The sequence below is a fragment of the Somniosus microcephalus genome, chromosome 3 (genome assembly GCF_052327205.1).
Source record: "Somniosus microcephalus isolate GS21.2 chromosome 3, FLI_Smic_1.0, whole genome shotgun sequence".
Lineage (NCBI taxonomy): Eukaryota > Metazoa > Chordata > Chondrichthyes > Squaliformes > Somniosidae > Somniosus > Somniosus microcephalus.
This window is the reverse complement of record NC_140989.1, coordinates 94,611,937-94,629,606: the sequence shown is the minus strand read 5'-3', so window position 1 is coordinate 94,629,606 and position 17,670 is coordinate 94,611,937. Positions and strand designations below refer to the sequence as shown.

Here is a 17,670-nt window from a genome sequence, read left to right as displayed (position 1 = left end):
TGAAGACACAGCCCCACAGCTTCTAACAGCCGATTTTCATGGCTGGTCTTTTGGTTGTTTTCTGCTCAATGGAATTCCTGGAAAAAAACATGGAAGGATTTAATGACTACATCACTTGCATGTTAGTTACATATAATTGAAATGCTGTGCCCACACCTGGGGATCCTGAAGGAAATGCATGTCATGTGCAAATGGAGCAGAGACCCAGTGTTATAGATCCATGTGCCCTTTTCCTCTCCATCATACCCTGGTGCATTCTGCGTTTTAGGCAGAAGAAAAGCAGCCCCATTTTATTTAACACATCTAGATTATCACATTTAGCTTTGTCAAGTAATGGTTCATTTTAGGCATATAATTATAATCTATGTTCATAAAATAAATATATACCTGAATTAAAGTAGCTGTCTCTACTAATTTGAGAAATCTTTATTTAATGTTATTATAAAAGAAAGAACTTGTATTTATATAAGCGCCTTTCACGATCTCAGGACATGCTAATGTGTAGTCACTGTTGTAATTTAGGAGACGCAACAGCCAATTTGCGCGCAGCAAGCTCCCACATGTAGTAATGTGATAATGACCGGATAATTTTTTTTGGTTGTGTTGGTTGAGGGACAAATATTGGCCAGGACACCAGGGAGAACTCCCTTGCTCTTCAAAATAGTGCCATGGGATCTTTTATGTGCACCTGAGAGGGCAGATGGGGCCTCGGTTTAATATCTCAACCGAAAGACAGCACCCCCAACTGTGCAGCTCTCCCTCAGTACTTCACTGGAGTGTCTGTTTTGTTTATGTGCTGAAGTCTCTGGAGTGGGACTTGAACCCACAATCTTCTAAGGTGAGAATGCTACCACTGAGCCATGGCTGACACACATTATGTAATTGCTTCTCAACAGGCAGTTGATTGGTGGAGTCTTGGGGTTCTTGTGTATGAGCTATTGACTGGAGCTTCGCCTTTCACCGTGGATGGCGCGAAAAATTCTCAGTCGGAAATCTCAAGGTGACACCAATAACATTTTTCCTATTCTACAAAAATTGCAATGCTGAACACAATGAGAACAAAGCACAGACATGGCACAAATGTACAATTTATTGGATAAAATGTCATGTTTTACATTGAATCCCTTTGTCCAATGTTACAGTCTAATTTTTCTACATTTCCACATTTATGCTTTATTCAGTTGAGAAGGAAGTGCAATCTGCGCTGCATAATTTTGCATGGCCGCTTTTAGTGCTACAGTGACAAGTGCCCTTTTTATGGGCCAAGACAAATACCAGCACCACCACTCAAAAAAACAATGGCCCATATTTTCCGATCAGAGGCTTCCTGCGTGCGGAGGCCTCCGATCTGGAAAAAATCTACGCCCTTACCTGAGGGCTCCAGAGGTCCGGCCATTTCTGCTCCTGGGCCTCTGCTCTACGAAATGCGCAGGGCCCACATATCCCAGGGGCGCATGCGGTTCAAAGATGTGCGGGTTAGGTTGTTTGGCCATGACAAAAATTGGCCCTTAGTGTTAGGGGGGGATTAAATACGTGGGGTTACGGGAATAGGGCTTGTGTGGGATGGCTGTCGGTGTAGGGACCGGGTGCTAGGGTTTGGATGATCAGCCATGATCTCGTTGAATGGCGGAGCAGGCTTGAAGGGCCGAATGGCCTACTCCTGCTCCTATCTTCTATGTCTATGTCTCTATCACGTGGGCCATGGGAAACCAATGGAAGAAGGAAATATCCCTTCGTACTTTTGACAACTTAGACCTGTCAAAAGTATGAATGGAGATCACTCCAAAAACACATCAAAACATTAAATAATTTTTTTTTAATCACGTTTTTAAAATTACATTAAATTAAATATTTTAAACAAAATGTAATTACAGTTTTTTACGGGGCTAAAATTTTTAAAACTTTTTTAAGCTCTTATGCTGGTAAAAGCAGGCTTTACTCCTGCTTTTATCAGGCGTAAGATTTTTAAGGGTTTTCAGTGGGCAGAGGTTCTCCAGAAAGTGGAACGCTCCACCCGCAGTGGCCCTTCTCCAGGGCAGGCGTGCGATCGGTTGAGAGGATTCTTGACAGATCGGAAGTCTGAAACTGGCACTTGCGAGGCCCCTACGGGTGTGTACACAGCTCATACACACCCATAGGGATCGGAAAATACGGGCCAATATTTGTGCATACCCTGCTTTCAAAAGACCCAAAAATCAGGCATAATCAAGTTTGAGTGATTACTGAGGTTGTAATTCAGGCTTCTGTCCTCTATATTTGAATTCAGAGCTCTAATGCTCAAACTATAGACTTCCTCTAGAAAAACAAATCATTCTCATTTATGTTATTTAGGATGAGCTTTAAAAATGTGCTACTGGAATCCTTAAAAGAGCATTCAGTTATGGTCTCTGAAATACACTGTCTATATTGCTTAAAGTAAAGGCTTATTTTAGCTACCAATTTAAAAAAAATTCTAGCAGAGGTAATTGTAACTAGGGTAGGATTAACCAATTCAGGGGACCAACTATTCCTTGTCAACAGCCACAACTGATGTCTAATGTCCCATAAACAGTGCCAATTCCATTTACACCCTGTATCAACAGCTGTTCATGTAAAATGTGAGCTTGCAGGAGTAGAGGGCTGCAGCAGGTTGGTCTGTTCACACAGGATGTGAGATTGCTGCAAACAGATTGCAGCAGGATGTACTTACTTCCACAGGGCATGAGGTTGCAGCAGCGATAACACACCACAGCCCTTCCTGCTGCAATTTCTACTCTGCTAACAGGCACATCAATCAACTGACCATGCAGGATTACACAGATCTGGAAAAGAGCCCAGTGACTCAGCTCGAGCATTCATATTGAAAATATTTTACAATTTAAATTCGAACAGTATGTAAAAAAACACAAAATACATGAACTTTGCACAAGAAAACCATTGAACCTTCAACACTGTTCATAAATTTTGCAAGTTTCTAGTAATAGCTTCAGACCTGTATCCACTATATGTAACTGCATACAAATTTGCTCCATTTAAAATTAATTTCTAGTAATAGATTGAAGTTTTTATTTAAACTCAGAAGTTACCCCATTTATCTGATTGTATTTCTGAAATTTGGTCACAGGTACTGCATCTATAGCGTTTTGCATTAGGCTGATATTTAAGTTACAACACAAAGTATTAACGAGCCTTTTCTCTATTGCTGTAAATAAATGAATTCAGAGTTGCCTTATACCAACTACTTTTCTTGATCTTTTAAAAGTTTTTACAAAAATGAATAACTGAGGATGAGAAAAAAAGTTGGTTAATTTTATTTTTAACTAGCTGGGGAGGAACGGCTTTCGCTGCAGACTCTAGTGTCCGATTGCGGTCGGGGATGGCTGGATGGAAAGCTCCGGTTTTGCCGGTCCCGCAATCACGGCAAGAGAGAGAGGGGGAAGGAGGGAGAGGGAGAGAGAGAGAAATTTTTTGAGCTTCAGGCCCGGCCGGTCTGTAATGGCCGCCACTCACCTGACTAACGGCAGTTTGAGGGGAAAAAATGGCGGCAAAGTTTCGGGAGGCTGCAGGATTAGGTCCCGCCCATGATGCACCGATTGGTCAACCATCAGGTCACTGAACTGTAAGATTGGTCAACCATCACGTCAGTCAATGCTAATGAGCGGTAGGATTGGTCAACCGCTAATGCGGATTTTTGAACATTTTTTGTATACTGTCCAAACAATTTTTGTCTGACCAAAAAGTAAATACGCCTATGACACTCCCCTGATCATCAGCTTTCTTTTGATAACATATGTGTAGGTACGCTCTATAACTTTTGAGTGTATAGCGGACACACAGACAGACAAGACAGACAAACCAACCGCTTTATATATATATATATAGATAGAAGATAGAAGAATAGATAGATAGATAGAAGATAGATAGATAGATTGAGATTTGCATTCATTATTCCAGATTGAATAAATGTTCTTTTAAAAAAAAAATGAAATAATCATAGTTTTTTTTAAGCACGTTATGCAAATGTGTATATAGTAGTGGAATATCAGTTCCCATGATTTCCACATTGCGGAGTTCCTAATTTCAGTCGTATCCCTATCGGGAAGTGGTAAATGAAGGCTGGGTACCTTCCCACAGTGAAAGGGATGGAGGGGGAAAAGGTCACAGGAAATTACAGTATTACAGGCATTTGCCAATGCTTTTCTGAATCACCCACAGTAGCTGATTCAGCACAGCATTGGCAAATGCCTGCGAGCAGCTGACCACCCAACTTTCATTAAGGCTGAACTTGGTAAGTAGATTAAGGAGGAAAGGAAAGGAATTTTTACTTTTGTGAATTTAAAAACTGTTCTTGTAAAATGTATAGTTGCAAGCAAATTTAGAGGAACTATTTGCAGTCATTATCAGCAGTAGCAAGTTTGCTATTAAAATATTGGATTGGTTTTTATAATATGTAAATTTAACCGCTAAATTTTAATTGTAAATATAGCATGTTTTTCATTCTTGTTCATTGTTGAAATGTGTCCGTCGAATACAAGTCTTGAAAATAATAATTATATTCTTTCTTAGGCGAATCTTAAAAAATGACCCTCCATTCTCTGTAGAGATTGGGCCCACTGCCAAGAATTTAATACAGAAACTGTTGATGAAAGTTCCTAAACAAAGGCTTGGTTCAGGGCCATCTGGAGCTGAAGAGATAAAATCTCATGCCTTTTTCCAGGTGCTGTATCACTCAGAAATTACTGCAGTCATAAACAGAAGTGTTACCTTGTAGTATTAACTAGCCAAGGAAAATAGACATAATCTAACAATACAGGTCACAGAAGACATTTTTGACAGAATTGAATAAAAGCTTGTCCAAGTATCCTCTTCTGTGGGTATAACTTCTAATTGTGAGGCTTGAACCCACCACCTTTTGATTTAGGCAAGAGTGCTTTCACTGAGGCAAGGATGACACTAAGGAAATAGCCATGCCCTAATCTAGAAGACTAACACCGCAGAGCAGTTCTGTCATCATTTGCTTAATGCAAACCCTCTTGAGTAGAAGTTTCCTTTGGAGATTACGACACAAATAGCCGTTTCGTTGTAAATAACCATATTGTAGGAAATAATGAAACTGAATATTAAAAATGGTAACTGAATTTGAACTTAAATGATTCCTTTCTGCATTGCTAACTTTTTTTACATTTTGTAATGTCTTATTTTTGGCTATGTGCTCAAATGCTGCTGCAGTTTTCAGTGTTCTTATATGAACACAGTGTATCATATGAACATTGGCATTTACGCAATAATTTGTTATTTATGGACTCATTGCAAGTTCTGATAATTGGTTGCTTTAGAAAATAATTTTCAGTTAATATCTTAAGGTCATTAGAATTAATTAACTTATTTCTGAGTCAAGATACATATATAAAGTGGAATCTCTTTATCAGCACTCCTATTCTAGCTCAGAATTTTTGCAGGACAAAGCTTTGAGCAGGACATTGCCTCAATGCAAAACTTTTGTTTGTATTTCATCTCCTTTTGATGAATAAATCTACATGTTATTCGTATTTTATGTATCTTTCCATGCTTAAAGTATTGCTGCACCATAAACCAAAATTTGCATACTCCATTAGCCATTAATTTGCATTATCCAATGGGGATCCTTTTCTGTTGCTGGTGGTACCATGGTACTGAAGTTACACACCATTTTAGCAGATAACAAATAAGAGGTAGCCAAGGAAGGCAGTAAAGCACACAGTGATCAAAACACACTCTCATACACTGCTTTTCAACTTGTCATTTTACCAACAAATGCACAAAAAGTTTAAAGTGCACATGCATATACCATGAATATGAGTATTGAGATCATATGCCCAACGATGGTGTCTATTACTCATTTTTTAATTTACTAATCATAAAGGCAATTATCCACATCTGAATTCCTAATTAGCTACAGGTTGCTAGTGGCATATAGGACAACACTGGTATGAACAAAATATTCATTGGGGAACTATGGAATATAAATCAAAATCAGTGTTCCTAGCAAGGATCCATCGTCAACGGGAGCTCAACCCGCAGATGGATCCATTAGCATTATAGGTCTGGTTGTGTGACCCATGCTCCTGTCCAGCAAGGATCTGTGCCAGAAACACAGCAAAAAAAGAACACGTTTGAGAAAGACAATGATAGCTCACATATTTCTCATGTTTTTATGTGGTATGTCTTGCTCATAGAATAATTTGTGTAACTGGCCATGTACAATTAAACATTTGTGTCTATTTGTTTACAAGCAATCTCTAAAATAGTGTGGAAGCATAAGCACTAATCTAAATTGTAACTTCACGGCTGTCTTCCATATTGGCATCAGTTTTTTTTATTTGTTTATCAGATCAGGGCGTCGCTGGCAATGCCAGCATTTATTGCCCATCCCTCGTTTCCCTTGAGAAGGTTGTGGTGACCTGCCTTCTTGAATCGCTGCAGTCCGTGTGGTGATGGTACTCTAGGTAGGGAGTCCCAGGATTTTGACCCAGCGACGATGAAGGATCAGCGATATACTTCTAAGTCAGGATGGTGTGTGACTTGGAGGGGAACTTGGAGGTGGTGGTGTTCCCATGCGCCTGCTGCCCTTGTCCTTCTACGTGGAAGAGGTCGCGGGTTTGGGAGGTGCTGCCGAAGAAGCCTTGGCGAGTTGCTGCAGTGCATCTTGTAGATGGTACACACTGCAGCCACGGTACGCCGGTGGTGGAGGGAGTGAATGTTTAAGGTGGTGGATGGGGTGCCAATCAAGCGGGCTGCTTTGTCCTGGATGGTGTCGAACTTCTTGAGTGTTGTTGGAACTGTACTCATCCAGGCAAGTGGAGAGTATTCCATCACACTCCTTGTGCCTTGTAGATGGTGGAAAGGCTTTGGGGAGTCAGGAGGTGAGACACTCGCCGCAGAATACCTAGCCTCTGACCTGCTCTTGTTGCCACAATATTTATGTGGCTGGTCCAGTTAAGTTTCTGGTTAATGGTGACTCCCAGGATGTTGATGGTGGGGGATTCGGTGATGGTAATGCAATTGAATGTCAAGGGGAGGTGGTTAGACTCTTGCTTGTTGGAGATAGTCATTGCCTGGCACTTCTGTGGCACGAATGTTACCTGCCACTTATCAGCCCAAGCCTGAACGTCGTCCAGGTCTTGTTGCATGCGGGCATGGACTGCTTCATTATCTGTGGAGTTGTGAATGGCGCTGAACACTGTGCAGTCATCAGCGAACATCCCCATTTCTGACCTTATGTTGGAGTTAAGGTCATTGATGAAGCAGCTGAAGGTGGTAGGGCCTAGGACATGCCCTGAGGAACTCCTGCAGCGATGTCCTGGGGCTGTGATGATTGACCTTCAACCACCACAACCTTCTTCCTTTGTGCTAGGTATGACTCCAGCCAGTGGAGCGTTTTTCCCCGATTCCCATTGGACTTCAATTTTACTAGGGCTCCTTGATGCCACACTCGGTCAAATGCTGCCTTGATGTCAAGGGCAGTCACTCTCTCCTCACCTCTGGAATTCCGCTCCTTTGTCCATGTTTGGACCAAGGCTGTAATGAGGTTGGGAGCCGAGTGGTCTTGGCGGAACCCAAACTGGGCATCAGTGAGCAGGCTATTGGAGAGTAAGTGCCGCTTGATAGCACTGTCGATGACACCTTCCATCACTTTGCTGATGATTGAGAGTAGACTGATGGGGCGGTAATTGGCCGGGTTGGATTTGTCCAGCTTTTTGTGGACAGGACATAACTGGGCAGTTTTCCACATTGTTGGATAGATGCCAGTGTTGTAGCTGTACTGGAACAGCTTGGCTAGAGGCGTGGCTAGTTCTGGAGTATAAGTCTTCAGCATGATAGCCGGGATCCATAGCTTTTGCTGTATCCAGTGCGCTCAGCCATTTCTTGATATCATGTGAAGTGAATCGAATTGGCTGAAGACTGGCTTCTGTGATGGTGGCAACCTCAGGAGTAGGCCGATATGGATCATCCACTCGGCACTTCTGGCTGAAGTTGGTTGCAAACGCTTCAGCCTTGTCTTTTGCACTCACGTGCTGGCCTCCACCATCATTGAGGTTGGGGATATTCTTGGAGCCTCCTCCTCCCGTTAGTTGTTTAATGGTCCACCACCATTCACGACTGGATGTGGCAGGACTGCAGAGCTTTGATCTGATCCATTGATTGTGGGATCGTTTAGCCCTGTCTATAGCATGTTGCTTCCGCTTTTTAGCGTGCATGTAGTCCTGTGTTGCAGCTTCCCCAGGTTGGCACCTCATTTTTAGGTACACCTGGTGCTGCTCCTGGCGTGCTCTTCTACACTCGTCGTTGAACCAGGGTTGGTCCCCTGGCTTGGTGGTAATGGTAGAGTGAGGGATATGCCGGGCCATGAGGTTACAGATTATGGTGGAATACTAATTCTGCTGCTGCTGATGGCCCACAGCGCCTCATGGATGCCCAGTTTTGAGCTGCTAGATCTGTTCTGAATCTATCCCATTTAGCACGGTGGTAGTGCCACACAACATGATGGAGGGTGTTCTCAGTGTGAAGATGGGACTTTGTCCCCACAATGACTGTGCGGTGCTCACTGCTACCAATACTGTCATGGACAGATGCATCTGCGACAGGTAGATTGGTGAGGACGAGGTCAAGTAGGTATTTCCCTCGTGCTGGTTCACTCAGCTGCCACCTGGCCACCTGTCGCAGGCCCAGACTGGCAGCTATGTCCTTCAGGACTCGGCCAGCTCAGTCAGTAGTGGTGCTACCGAGCCACTCTTGGTGATTGACATTGAGGTCCCCCACCCAGAGCACATTCTGTGCCCTTGCTACTCTCAGTGCTTCTTCAACATGGAGGAGTACTGAGTCATCAGCTGAGGGAGGACGGTAGGTGGTAATCAGCAGGAGGTTTCCTTGCCCATGTTTGACCTGATGCCATGAGACTTCATGGGGTCCGGAGTCAATGTTGAGGACTCCCAGGGCCACTCCTTCCCGACTGTATACCACTGTGCCACCACCCCTGGTGGGTCTGTCCTGCCGGTGGGACAGGACAGATCCAGGGATGGTAATGGAGGAGCTCAGGAAATTGGCTGAAAGGTATGATTCTGTGAGTATGACTATGTCAGGTTGCTGCTTGACTAGTACATTAATGAGCCAGATGGGTTTTTACGACAATCCATAGTTTCATAGTCACCATTACTAGCTTTTTATTCCAGATTTATTTAATTAACTGAATTTAAATTCCCCAGCTGCTGTGGTGGGATTTGAACTCACATCTCTGGATCATTAGTCCAGGCTTCTGGATTATTAGCCTAGTGACATTACCACTACACTACCGTTCCCTATTGATCCACAAGGCAGCACAAAAACATCAAAATATGTCATGGAGAACATCTTAGATTGCTACCCCTCACATTTCCTATTAGAGGTTAGTAGATAGTTATATGGAAGATGATGGAGAAATTACCAAAATCACTTGGAGAATGCGTTAATACCACATTACAGTTTACAAGAGAGCACAGTAATGGCATATTTGCAAATATTAGTTGCTAAAAGCTAGTTGCCTTTCATATTTAGTGTTGAATACCTTGCACTTTAAACTCGGCCTCAAATGTTATTTGGACTTCTTTTAGACTGTCTTTAAATATGTTTCCAAATTTATCTTCAGGGACTAAACTGGACAGATTTAGCAACCAAGGCAATCAAGCCTCCAGTCAAACCAGTCATCCAAAATGAACTAGACGTCAGCAACTTTGCAGAGGAGTTTACAAGAATGGATCCAGCCTATTCTCCTGCTGCTGTTCCTCAACATGCAGATCTATTTAAGGTATGTCAAAATATTCTACATTTGTATCACCTAAGCATTAAAGTTTTTGCAGACATTAAATAAAATCTGTTTTTGATAAACCAATAAATAGCCAATGGAATAGCAGAAAAGATATAGGATAGATTTTCTGATTATTTACATAGGGTAATCAACCAGAAAATAGGCAATCGCCAATTTGTAGAATTTATGCCATTATTTACACCGCAGTTAGACTGAAAAATAATGGTGACCTGATAATGACGTGATTTATGACCAACACATGATTGGGAGGCCAACTAAGGAACCATTAAGGCTGTGGAGTCTTACCCCAGTAGTCTGGAAATTATTTAAAGTGTATTTTTTTCCTAAATCTCTCATTTTTGGCAGCTTTGCTACCCGGAGTAATGTTAGTGTCTGAAGGCAATTACTTTCAGGGCATCACCCGTTTCTACATGTAAGAAAGGTGAAAGTATTGTAATGGCCTATCCACAAGGTGTTCCCCTATTCCTGATTGTTATGCACGATCTGGAGGAGAAGCGGAGGGAGCAGGCATGTTGCTTGAGGCACCATGGCCGGAGACTGAACCGTTCTCGCTACTACCCCCAACAGAGAGTGTACAAGGAATGGATTTCATTTCCTCTCCAAAGTCATCTGCAATCTCAGTTGTATTCATAGGAAAGTCTTTGTCAACTGCACCTAACGTGAAAATCGTACCTTCACGCCCAACACACGAGTTATCATGTGGCAACCTGGACAAGGTATCTTCGATTGCGTTTCGCTTTGAAGTGCGATATTCAATCATATAGTCATATTATGACAACAGCACTGCCTAACATTGCATTCTTGATGCGGCCATTGCAGGGATGGCAGATTTGGGCCAAAATATTGTTAGGAGCGGTTTGTGATGGGTTATCAGGGTGAACTTTCTGCCGATCAGGAACTGTTGGAATTTCTTGATTCCAAACACTATGGAGTGCTTCCTTTTCAATTTGCGCGTAGTTTCTTTCGCTCTTTGTGAGGATTTGCATGCGAACGCAATTGGTTTCTCTTGGCCGTCATCCATTACGTGGCTTATGACAGCGCCCACACTGTAGCTGGAATCATCACACGCTAACTTAAGTTCACACTCTGTGTCGTAGTGCACAAGTAGAGCATCGCTAGAGAGACTTCTCTTACAAACATCGTAAGTTCCCTGTTGTCCTTTCGTCCACTTCCACTGGACATCCTTCTTGAGGAGCTTGTGCAATGGAGCTAACATGGTCGCTAACTCAGGTAAGATACGTGCTTAGTACTGGACCATTCCACGGAAAGATCTTAACTCAGACACGTTCTGTGGCTTTGGAGCATTGATGACATCATCAACCTTTTCACTCACTGGTTGCAAGCCATTTGCATCAACTTTCAGACCAAGGTACACAACCTCGGGCTGCACAAAAGCACATTTGCTCCTTTTCAATTTGACTTTGTGGGCATTCAACCTTTGAAGCACGATATCTAATGCTTCTAGATTTTCTTCCTCGCTGCTTGTTGCGATCAACACATCGTCTTGATTGCATAAGCAATTTGGAATTCCTTGCAAAATCTTATCCATTGTAGCCTGGAAGATTTGCAGGGAGGACTTTATACCATACGGCAGCTTGGTGTATGAGTACAGTCCCTTCTGTGTGTTAATGGCGAGATACTGTTGACTCTCTTTGACAACATTCAGCTGAGCATAAGCGTGCAACGGGTCAAACTTGGAGAAAACCTTTGACCCAGAGAGTGCTACATACAAACCTTGCGATGTAGGTAACGGGTACTGCTCATCGTCAACTGCTTGGTTGATAGTAAATTTGTAGTCACCGTACAAGTGTAAAGTTTTGTCTGCTTTGGGTATTACCACAATCTGGGTAGCCCATTCACTTTTGTCAGTTTTTATGAGCACTCCTTTCTCTCTGAGCTTCGCTAGCTCTTCCTCCACCTGACTTTTCAATGCATAGGCAACCAGCCTTGCCTTACAATAGACAGGCTTTGCGTTGGACTTGATCCGGATATGCATGTCATACCCAGTGATGCCCTCATAACTGTCTGTGAACACGTTTTCGTACTTGTTCAGCATTGTGTTGAGTTGCTTCTTTGAAACATCTACACTGTAGATGTTTTTCCAGTCTAGTTTTAACTTTCTCAACCAGTCTTTGCCCATAAGGGTTGGCCTGTTGTTGCTCGCTACATTAATAGGCAGCTTTACTGACTGGCCATTGTGTTGAACTGTACATTCCATTTGTCCACATGTCTCTAGGATTTCTCCGGAGTAGGTTTTTAACTCTACGGTACTCTTTGTAAGTGGCACTTGATTAAACTTATTCTCATATGTGTCCTTACTCATGGCAGTCTGCTGTCATGTCGATATACATATCAATATATTGCTCGTTGGTCAAAAGTTTTGTACGGAAGTCTTTCTCACGTTGCCGCTAGTGGAATAGATACTGTAGATTCCTAGTTCTTCAACATCAGGTGTGTTCACTTCAATACTGTGAACTCCTCCCTTTTGTTGTTGCTGCTTTGCATTGCCACTAGAATGGTTGTTACTTCCTGCTTTAGATCCAGCTCTGCAAGCTGTTGAAATATGGCCTTGCTTCTGGCAGTGAAAACACTTCACATTTCTATATTGGTAGGACTGTGGTGAGTGATTTCCATTGCAGCGATAACAATTCACTGAACTGCTCTCACCAACATGCTTTTGACTCGGTCTCACAGCTTTAGGTTGTGCAAGCGCAGGAGATGTAGCACCTACCCTTATACCTCCCCCCTTCCCACTGTCCAGGGCCCCAAACACCCCTTCCAGGTGAAACAGCGATTTACTTGTACTACTTGCAATCTAGTATACTGTATTCGCTGCTCACGATGTGGTCTCCTCTACATTGGGGAGACCAAACGCAGATTGGGTGACCGCTTTGCGGAACACCTCCATTCAGTCCGTAAGGGTGACCGAGCTTCCGGTCGCCTGTCATTTTAATTCACCGCCCCATTCCCACTCGGACCTCACTGTCCTGGGCCTCTTGCGTTGTTCCACGTAAGCTCAACGTAAACTCGAGGAACAGCACCTCATCTTCCGATTAGGCACTTTACAGCCTTCCGGACTCAATATCAAGTTCAACAATTTCAGATCATAACCTCGGCCCCTATTATATTTTTATATATTTTTTATCCACACCTTTGTTTTGGCCTTTTCCCCCCCTCTTTTTTTTACTCTCTCCCACATGGCAGCTGTTTTCCATTCTGCCAGCGCATTTCACACCTAATCTAGAGCCGTCTTTTGCCTCCACTAGTCCTATCACCATCTCGTCTCGTTTTGAATACCTCTTAATGTCTCTTCTCTTTTGTTCTCTCCCAGCCTGGCCTCTTAATCTATTTCATTTCCTGTGCCCCTTTAGTCTTGACAAAGGGTTCACCCGAAACGTTGACTCTATTTTCTCTCCACGGATGTTGCCTGGCCTGCTGAGTTTTTCCAGCATTTTCTGTTATTTAGGTTTGTCGATGGCTTTCTGACGAGACTTCAGCTGCACTAGTCACTTGAGTTGGACGGAGCTCCCTAGCATTCTTAGATGCCATCTCCATAAATAGGGCAATTTTGCATGCTATGTCAAACGTTAGGTTTGGAGTGTTCAGTAACTTGGACTCTCTGCACTCATCCAACAGTCCACACACAAACTTATCTCGCAACGCACGATCCAAAAATGTGCCGAAGCTACAATGCAAAGACAAGTTCTTAAGAGCTACAATGTACTCACTGATGGGTTTCACTTTGTTTTTGGTTTCTGGTGCCAAACTTATAGCTCTCTGCTATTTCTAACAGCTTTGGGTCGAAATGGTCCTCGAGTTTCTCAACAATGTCTTCAAATGATGCATCCTTTGCTTTCACTGGCGCGAGTAGGTTTGTCAACGTTCCGTAGACATCTGGCCTGATGTCCGTTAAAAAAATTGCTTTTTTCCGTTCACGAATTACTTTATTTTGAGCTTGAACATTCTTATCTGCACCTTCGGTCTCAATAATGTTATTGGCCCTAAAAAACTTCTCCATCCGCTCAATGTAAGAACTGAATGGTTTGCGAGCTCGGTCATACATGCTGAGGCTTCCGATGAATCCTGTAAGCACAAGCACGGTCATGATTGTCCCGATCCCGTTGAACAGTGACTCAGCACGCTACCTGTGTACATGTGAGAGTCAATGCCGCTGTTGCTGTGTATACATGCACGTGAAGGCGAAGCACTGAAGCACAGGCGATTCTGCATGAGCATTAATGGTAAAACATCGCAAAATTTCAGTTTAGGTGTCACAAATTCATCTTAAACTTGTCCACTCGAAGGTTGAACACTGTGTCCTTCCATGATCCCTAAAAATGGCTTTGGGATCCCATCCTCGTTGCCAAAATGTAATATATGTGGGTAGAACAAATGAAGGACAGAGACACGATGAGTTGTTAGTCAAGGTGCTTGCTTTATTAGGCCAAAGCGAACTGAGCATGCTCATACCAAACCATATGATAATACATTACAAGCAATACAGTCGCGTTTGCATATTGTTAAATCACCTATTGTTATAATCCGCATAATGTTACCCAAAGATCAGTCCCGACTGTGATTAGTATTTTTTTTACACATTTGAGTTTGCGTTTTGCTCTAGCAGTATAACGTTATAATTCGTCCAAAGTTATGCAAGTTTGCAGTCCTGGTTAACAAAAGATCGAATAATGTTATACCATATTTCAACCAACAATAACAACTTGTATGGTGGAGATTGGAAGAGATGCGTCCCGGTCGTAAACGGAGCACCTTCCCCCTAACAATCGGTGTCTTGCAGCAGGTGGAACAAAAATTGTTACACTCAGTACCCAAATGTTAAAATATCTAATTATGTAACTGTCAGCCCACAGAACAGAAGTTCACTGGAATAACAACCTCACCAAATATTAAAGCACTCCTCAAGGCAAGGTCCACAAACCCAACAGAAGTTGTCCTTTTTTTAGTGCTTCCTTCTGCGGTTTCAGTGGGCAAAGGCACCGATCCTTGGTCTGTTCTGATTCCCTGAAGGTTTACCGGGTAAAAGCACTTTGGTGCATAGCTCTGTCAGTCTATAGCTCTCTCTCGGTTAAGTGTAGCCCTCTCTCACTTTTTTCTCTCCCTCTAGCTCTCTCTTTTTCTCTCTGTCGGTGTGCAGCTCGTGCTCTTGGTCAGTGTGTATCTTTTTCTATCAGTATGTTGCTTGCTCTCTTTAAGTCTCTCTCTGTCTCTATTTCTCTGTTGGTGTCTAACCCGCCAAAGTTTTAATTGTGTTTGCAAATTTTGAGGACCACAGATTGGCCTGACCGGATTGTTTGCTCATTATTGCTCCATATTTTTACAAGTGCGGGGCTTCCTATGAGGAATGATTACTTAGGAGATGCTGATACAGTACAGTATTTTAGGTGCCATGGTGGTTGAAATTTTTGTGAAAATAGAATCAAATTTTAAAAAGCACACCAACCTGAAGCTGGGTCACAAGTACAAAATGATTACTGCTGTGGACAAAAAGTAACAGACTAAATTAGCAAAAGAACATGGTATCCCTCAGACAGCCATCAGCAAAATTTACATACCACTTGATTCTGTCTTGAAATGGGTCAGAAGCGGTGATTTCAGAAGAGATACTAGTTTCAAGGCTCTTCTTCTGGGCGCCTGTGTGCCTGGATCTGAAAAGCTTCCTCTTACGTTCATCGGTAAAAGTGAGCGGCCAAGATGTTTCAATAGTGTTCAACACTTCCTTGGAAGCATCATGTACCATTTCAATCAGCGATCTTGGATAGCGTCTACAATTTTTGAGGAGTACGTGCAATCTCTGTACAGAACATTTTGAGCTATGGATGTGTTAATTTTGAGCGTGTTTATCATTATGGATAACTGCCCGGCACATCCTGAAATTTCTAGCCTAATGTAAGTGGAACTTGGCCGACTTCCAAAGAATATCACTTCTAAACTTCAACTTGGCCAAGAGTGAATTCTCGATCAATTTGCTGGATGCCATGAATTTCATTGCTAAAAGTTGCAATTTTGTGACTCGGAGCAACATTGTGAACTGCTTTCACCATGCAAGTGTGGTCAGGAAAGAAGAGGAGAATTTGGAGCTCGAAGAAATTGAGGCTGAATTGCAGAATTTGGGAGCAACTTCAGCAATTGGTCCCTGCTGATGTTCCTCAGTCTCATTATATCACAATTTATGACATTTTGATCGCCTGAATCTCCATTGAAGCTATGAGCTGACTCGAGCCGGAATTAAATAATGAAATTAGTGAGGATAGCGAGAATGTTGTAGAAGATGATGTTGCTCCTGATCTTTCGACTCCAGTAGCCTTTCTGAAGATGTGCACTCTCTTATTTAATATTAAGTGCAAAGCTCAACTAACGACTTGTCTAATTCAAAAATGTTGGCTAGTCTGGCAAAAATTGAAGAAGCAATTACTTGTGATTCAATTTTGAAGATAAAACAGCCCGAAATAACTGAATTTGTTAAATAATCCTTATTACAGCAAAATTAAAGTAACATTTATTTTATACTTCTGTATTGTTGAAATTGTAAATGCCTTCAAAATCGTCTGGAAGTGTTTACACATGTTTATAGGAAACATTCTCCTATTGTTATAGTATAGAAACATAGAAACATAGAAGATAGGAGCAGGAGTAGGCCATTCGGCCCTTCGAGCCTGCTCCGCCATTCAATGAGATCATGGCTGATCATCCAAATTCAGCACCCTGTCCCTGCCTTCGCCCCATATCCCTTGATCCCTTTAGCCTTAAGAAATATATCCAACTCCTTATTGAATATATTTAATGAACTGGCCTCCACCGCCCTCTGTGGCAGAGAATTCCACAGGTTCACTCTCTGGGTGAAGAAATTCCTCCTCATTTCAGTCCTAAATGGCTTACCCCTTATCCTTAGACTATGACCCCTGGTTCTGGACTCCCCGGCCATCAGAAATATCCTTCCTGCATCTAGTCTGTCCAGGCCTGACAGAATTTTATAGGTTTCGATGAGATCCCCTCTCAATCTTCTAAACACCAGTGAGTATAAGCCCAATCGACACAATCTCTCCTCATACGTCATTCCTGCCATCCCAGGTATCAGCCTGGTGAATCTTCGCTGCACTCCTTCCATGGCAAGAACGTCCTTCCTCCGGTAAGGCGACCAAAACTGCACACAATACTCAAGGTGCGGTCTCACCAAGGCCCTGTACAACTGTAGCAAGACATCCTTGTTCCTGTACTCGAACCCTCTTGCTACGAAGGCCAACATACCATTTGCCTTCTTAACCGCCTGCTGCACCTGCATGCTTACCTTCAGCGACTGGTGCACAAGAACACCCAGGTCTCTTTGCACTTCCCCTTCTCCCAATCTATTGCCATTCAAATATTAATCTGCCTTCCTGTTTTTTGCCACCAAAGTGGATAACCTCACATTTATCCACATTATAGTGCATTTGCCATGTTTCTGCCCAATCACCCAACCTGTCCAAATCGTACTGTGGAGTTTCACGACATCCTCCTCACAGCATACCCTCCCACCCAGTTTTGTGTCGTCTGCAAATTTGGAGATATTACATCCAATTCCCTCGTCCAGATCATTAATATATATTGTGAACAGCTGGGATCCTAGGACCGATCCTTGCGGTACCCCACTAGTCACTGCCTGCCACTCGGAAAACGACCCGTTTATTCCAACTCTTTGCTTTCTGTCCGCCAACCAGTTCTCTATCCAAGTCAATACCTTGCCCCCAATCCCATGTGCCTTAATTTTGCACGCTAATCTCTTATGCGGGACCTTATCGAAAGCCTTCTGAAAGTCCAAATACACCACATCCACTGGTTCTCCCTTATCTATT

The 17,670-nt window shown here is 42.8% G+C and overlaps 1 protein-coding gene across 3 annotated transcripts in view; it reads left to right on the top strand.

Moving 5' to 3' along the window:
• LOC147121216 (ribosomal protein S6 kinase alpha-5-like) overlaps positions 1-17,670 on the top strand; it is a 127,937-nt gene that overhangs the window by 90,209 nt on the left and 20,058 nt on the right. For all 3 annotated transcript variants that reach the window (XM_085981365.1, XM_085981364.1, XM_085981366.1), the window contains 3 exons: positions 897-1,000; positions 4,546-4,696; positions 9,641-9,799. In XM_085981365.1, coding sequence (XP_085837491.1) covers positions 897-1,000; positions 4,546-4,696; positions 9,641-9,799 — 414 coding nt within the window. The remainder of the gene's footprint in view (positions 1-896; positions 1,001-4,545; positions 4,697-9,640; positions 9,800-17,670) is intronic.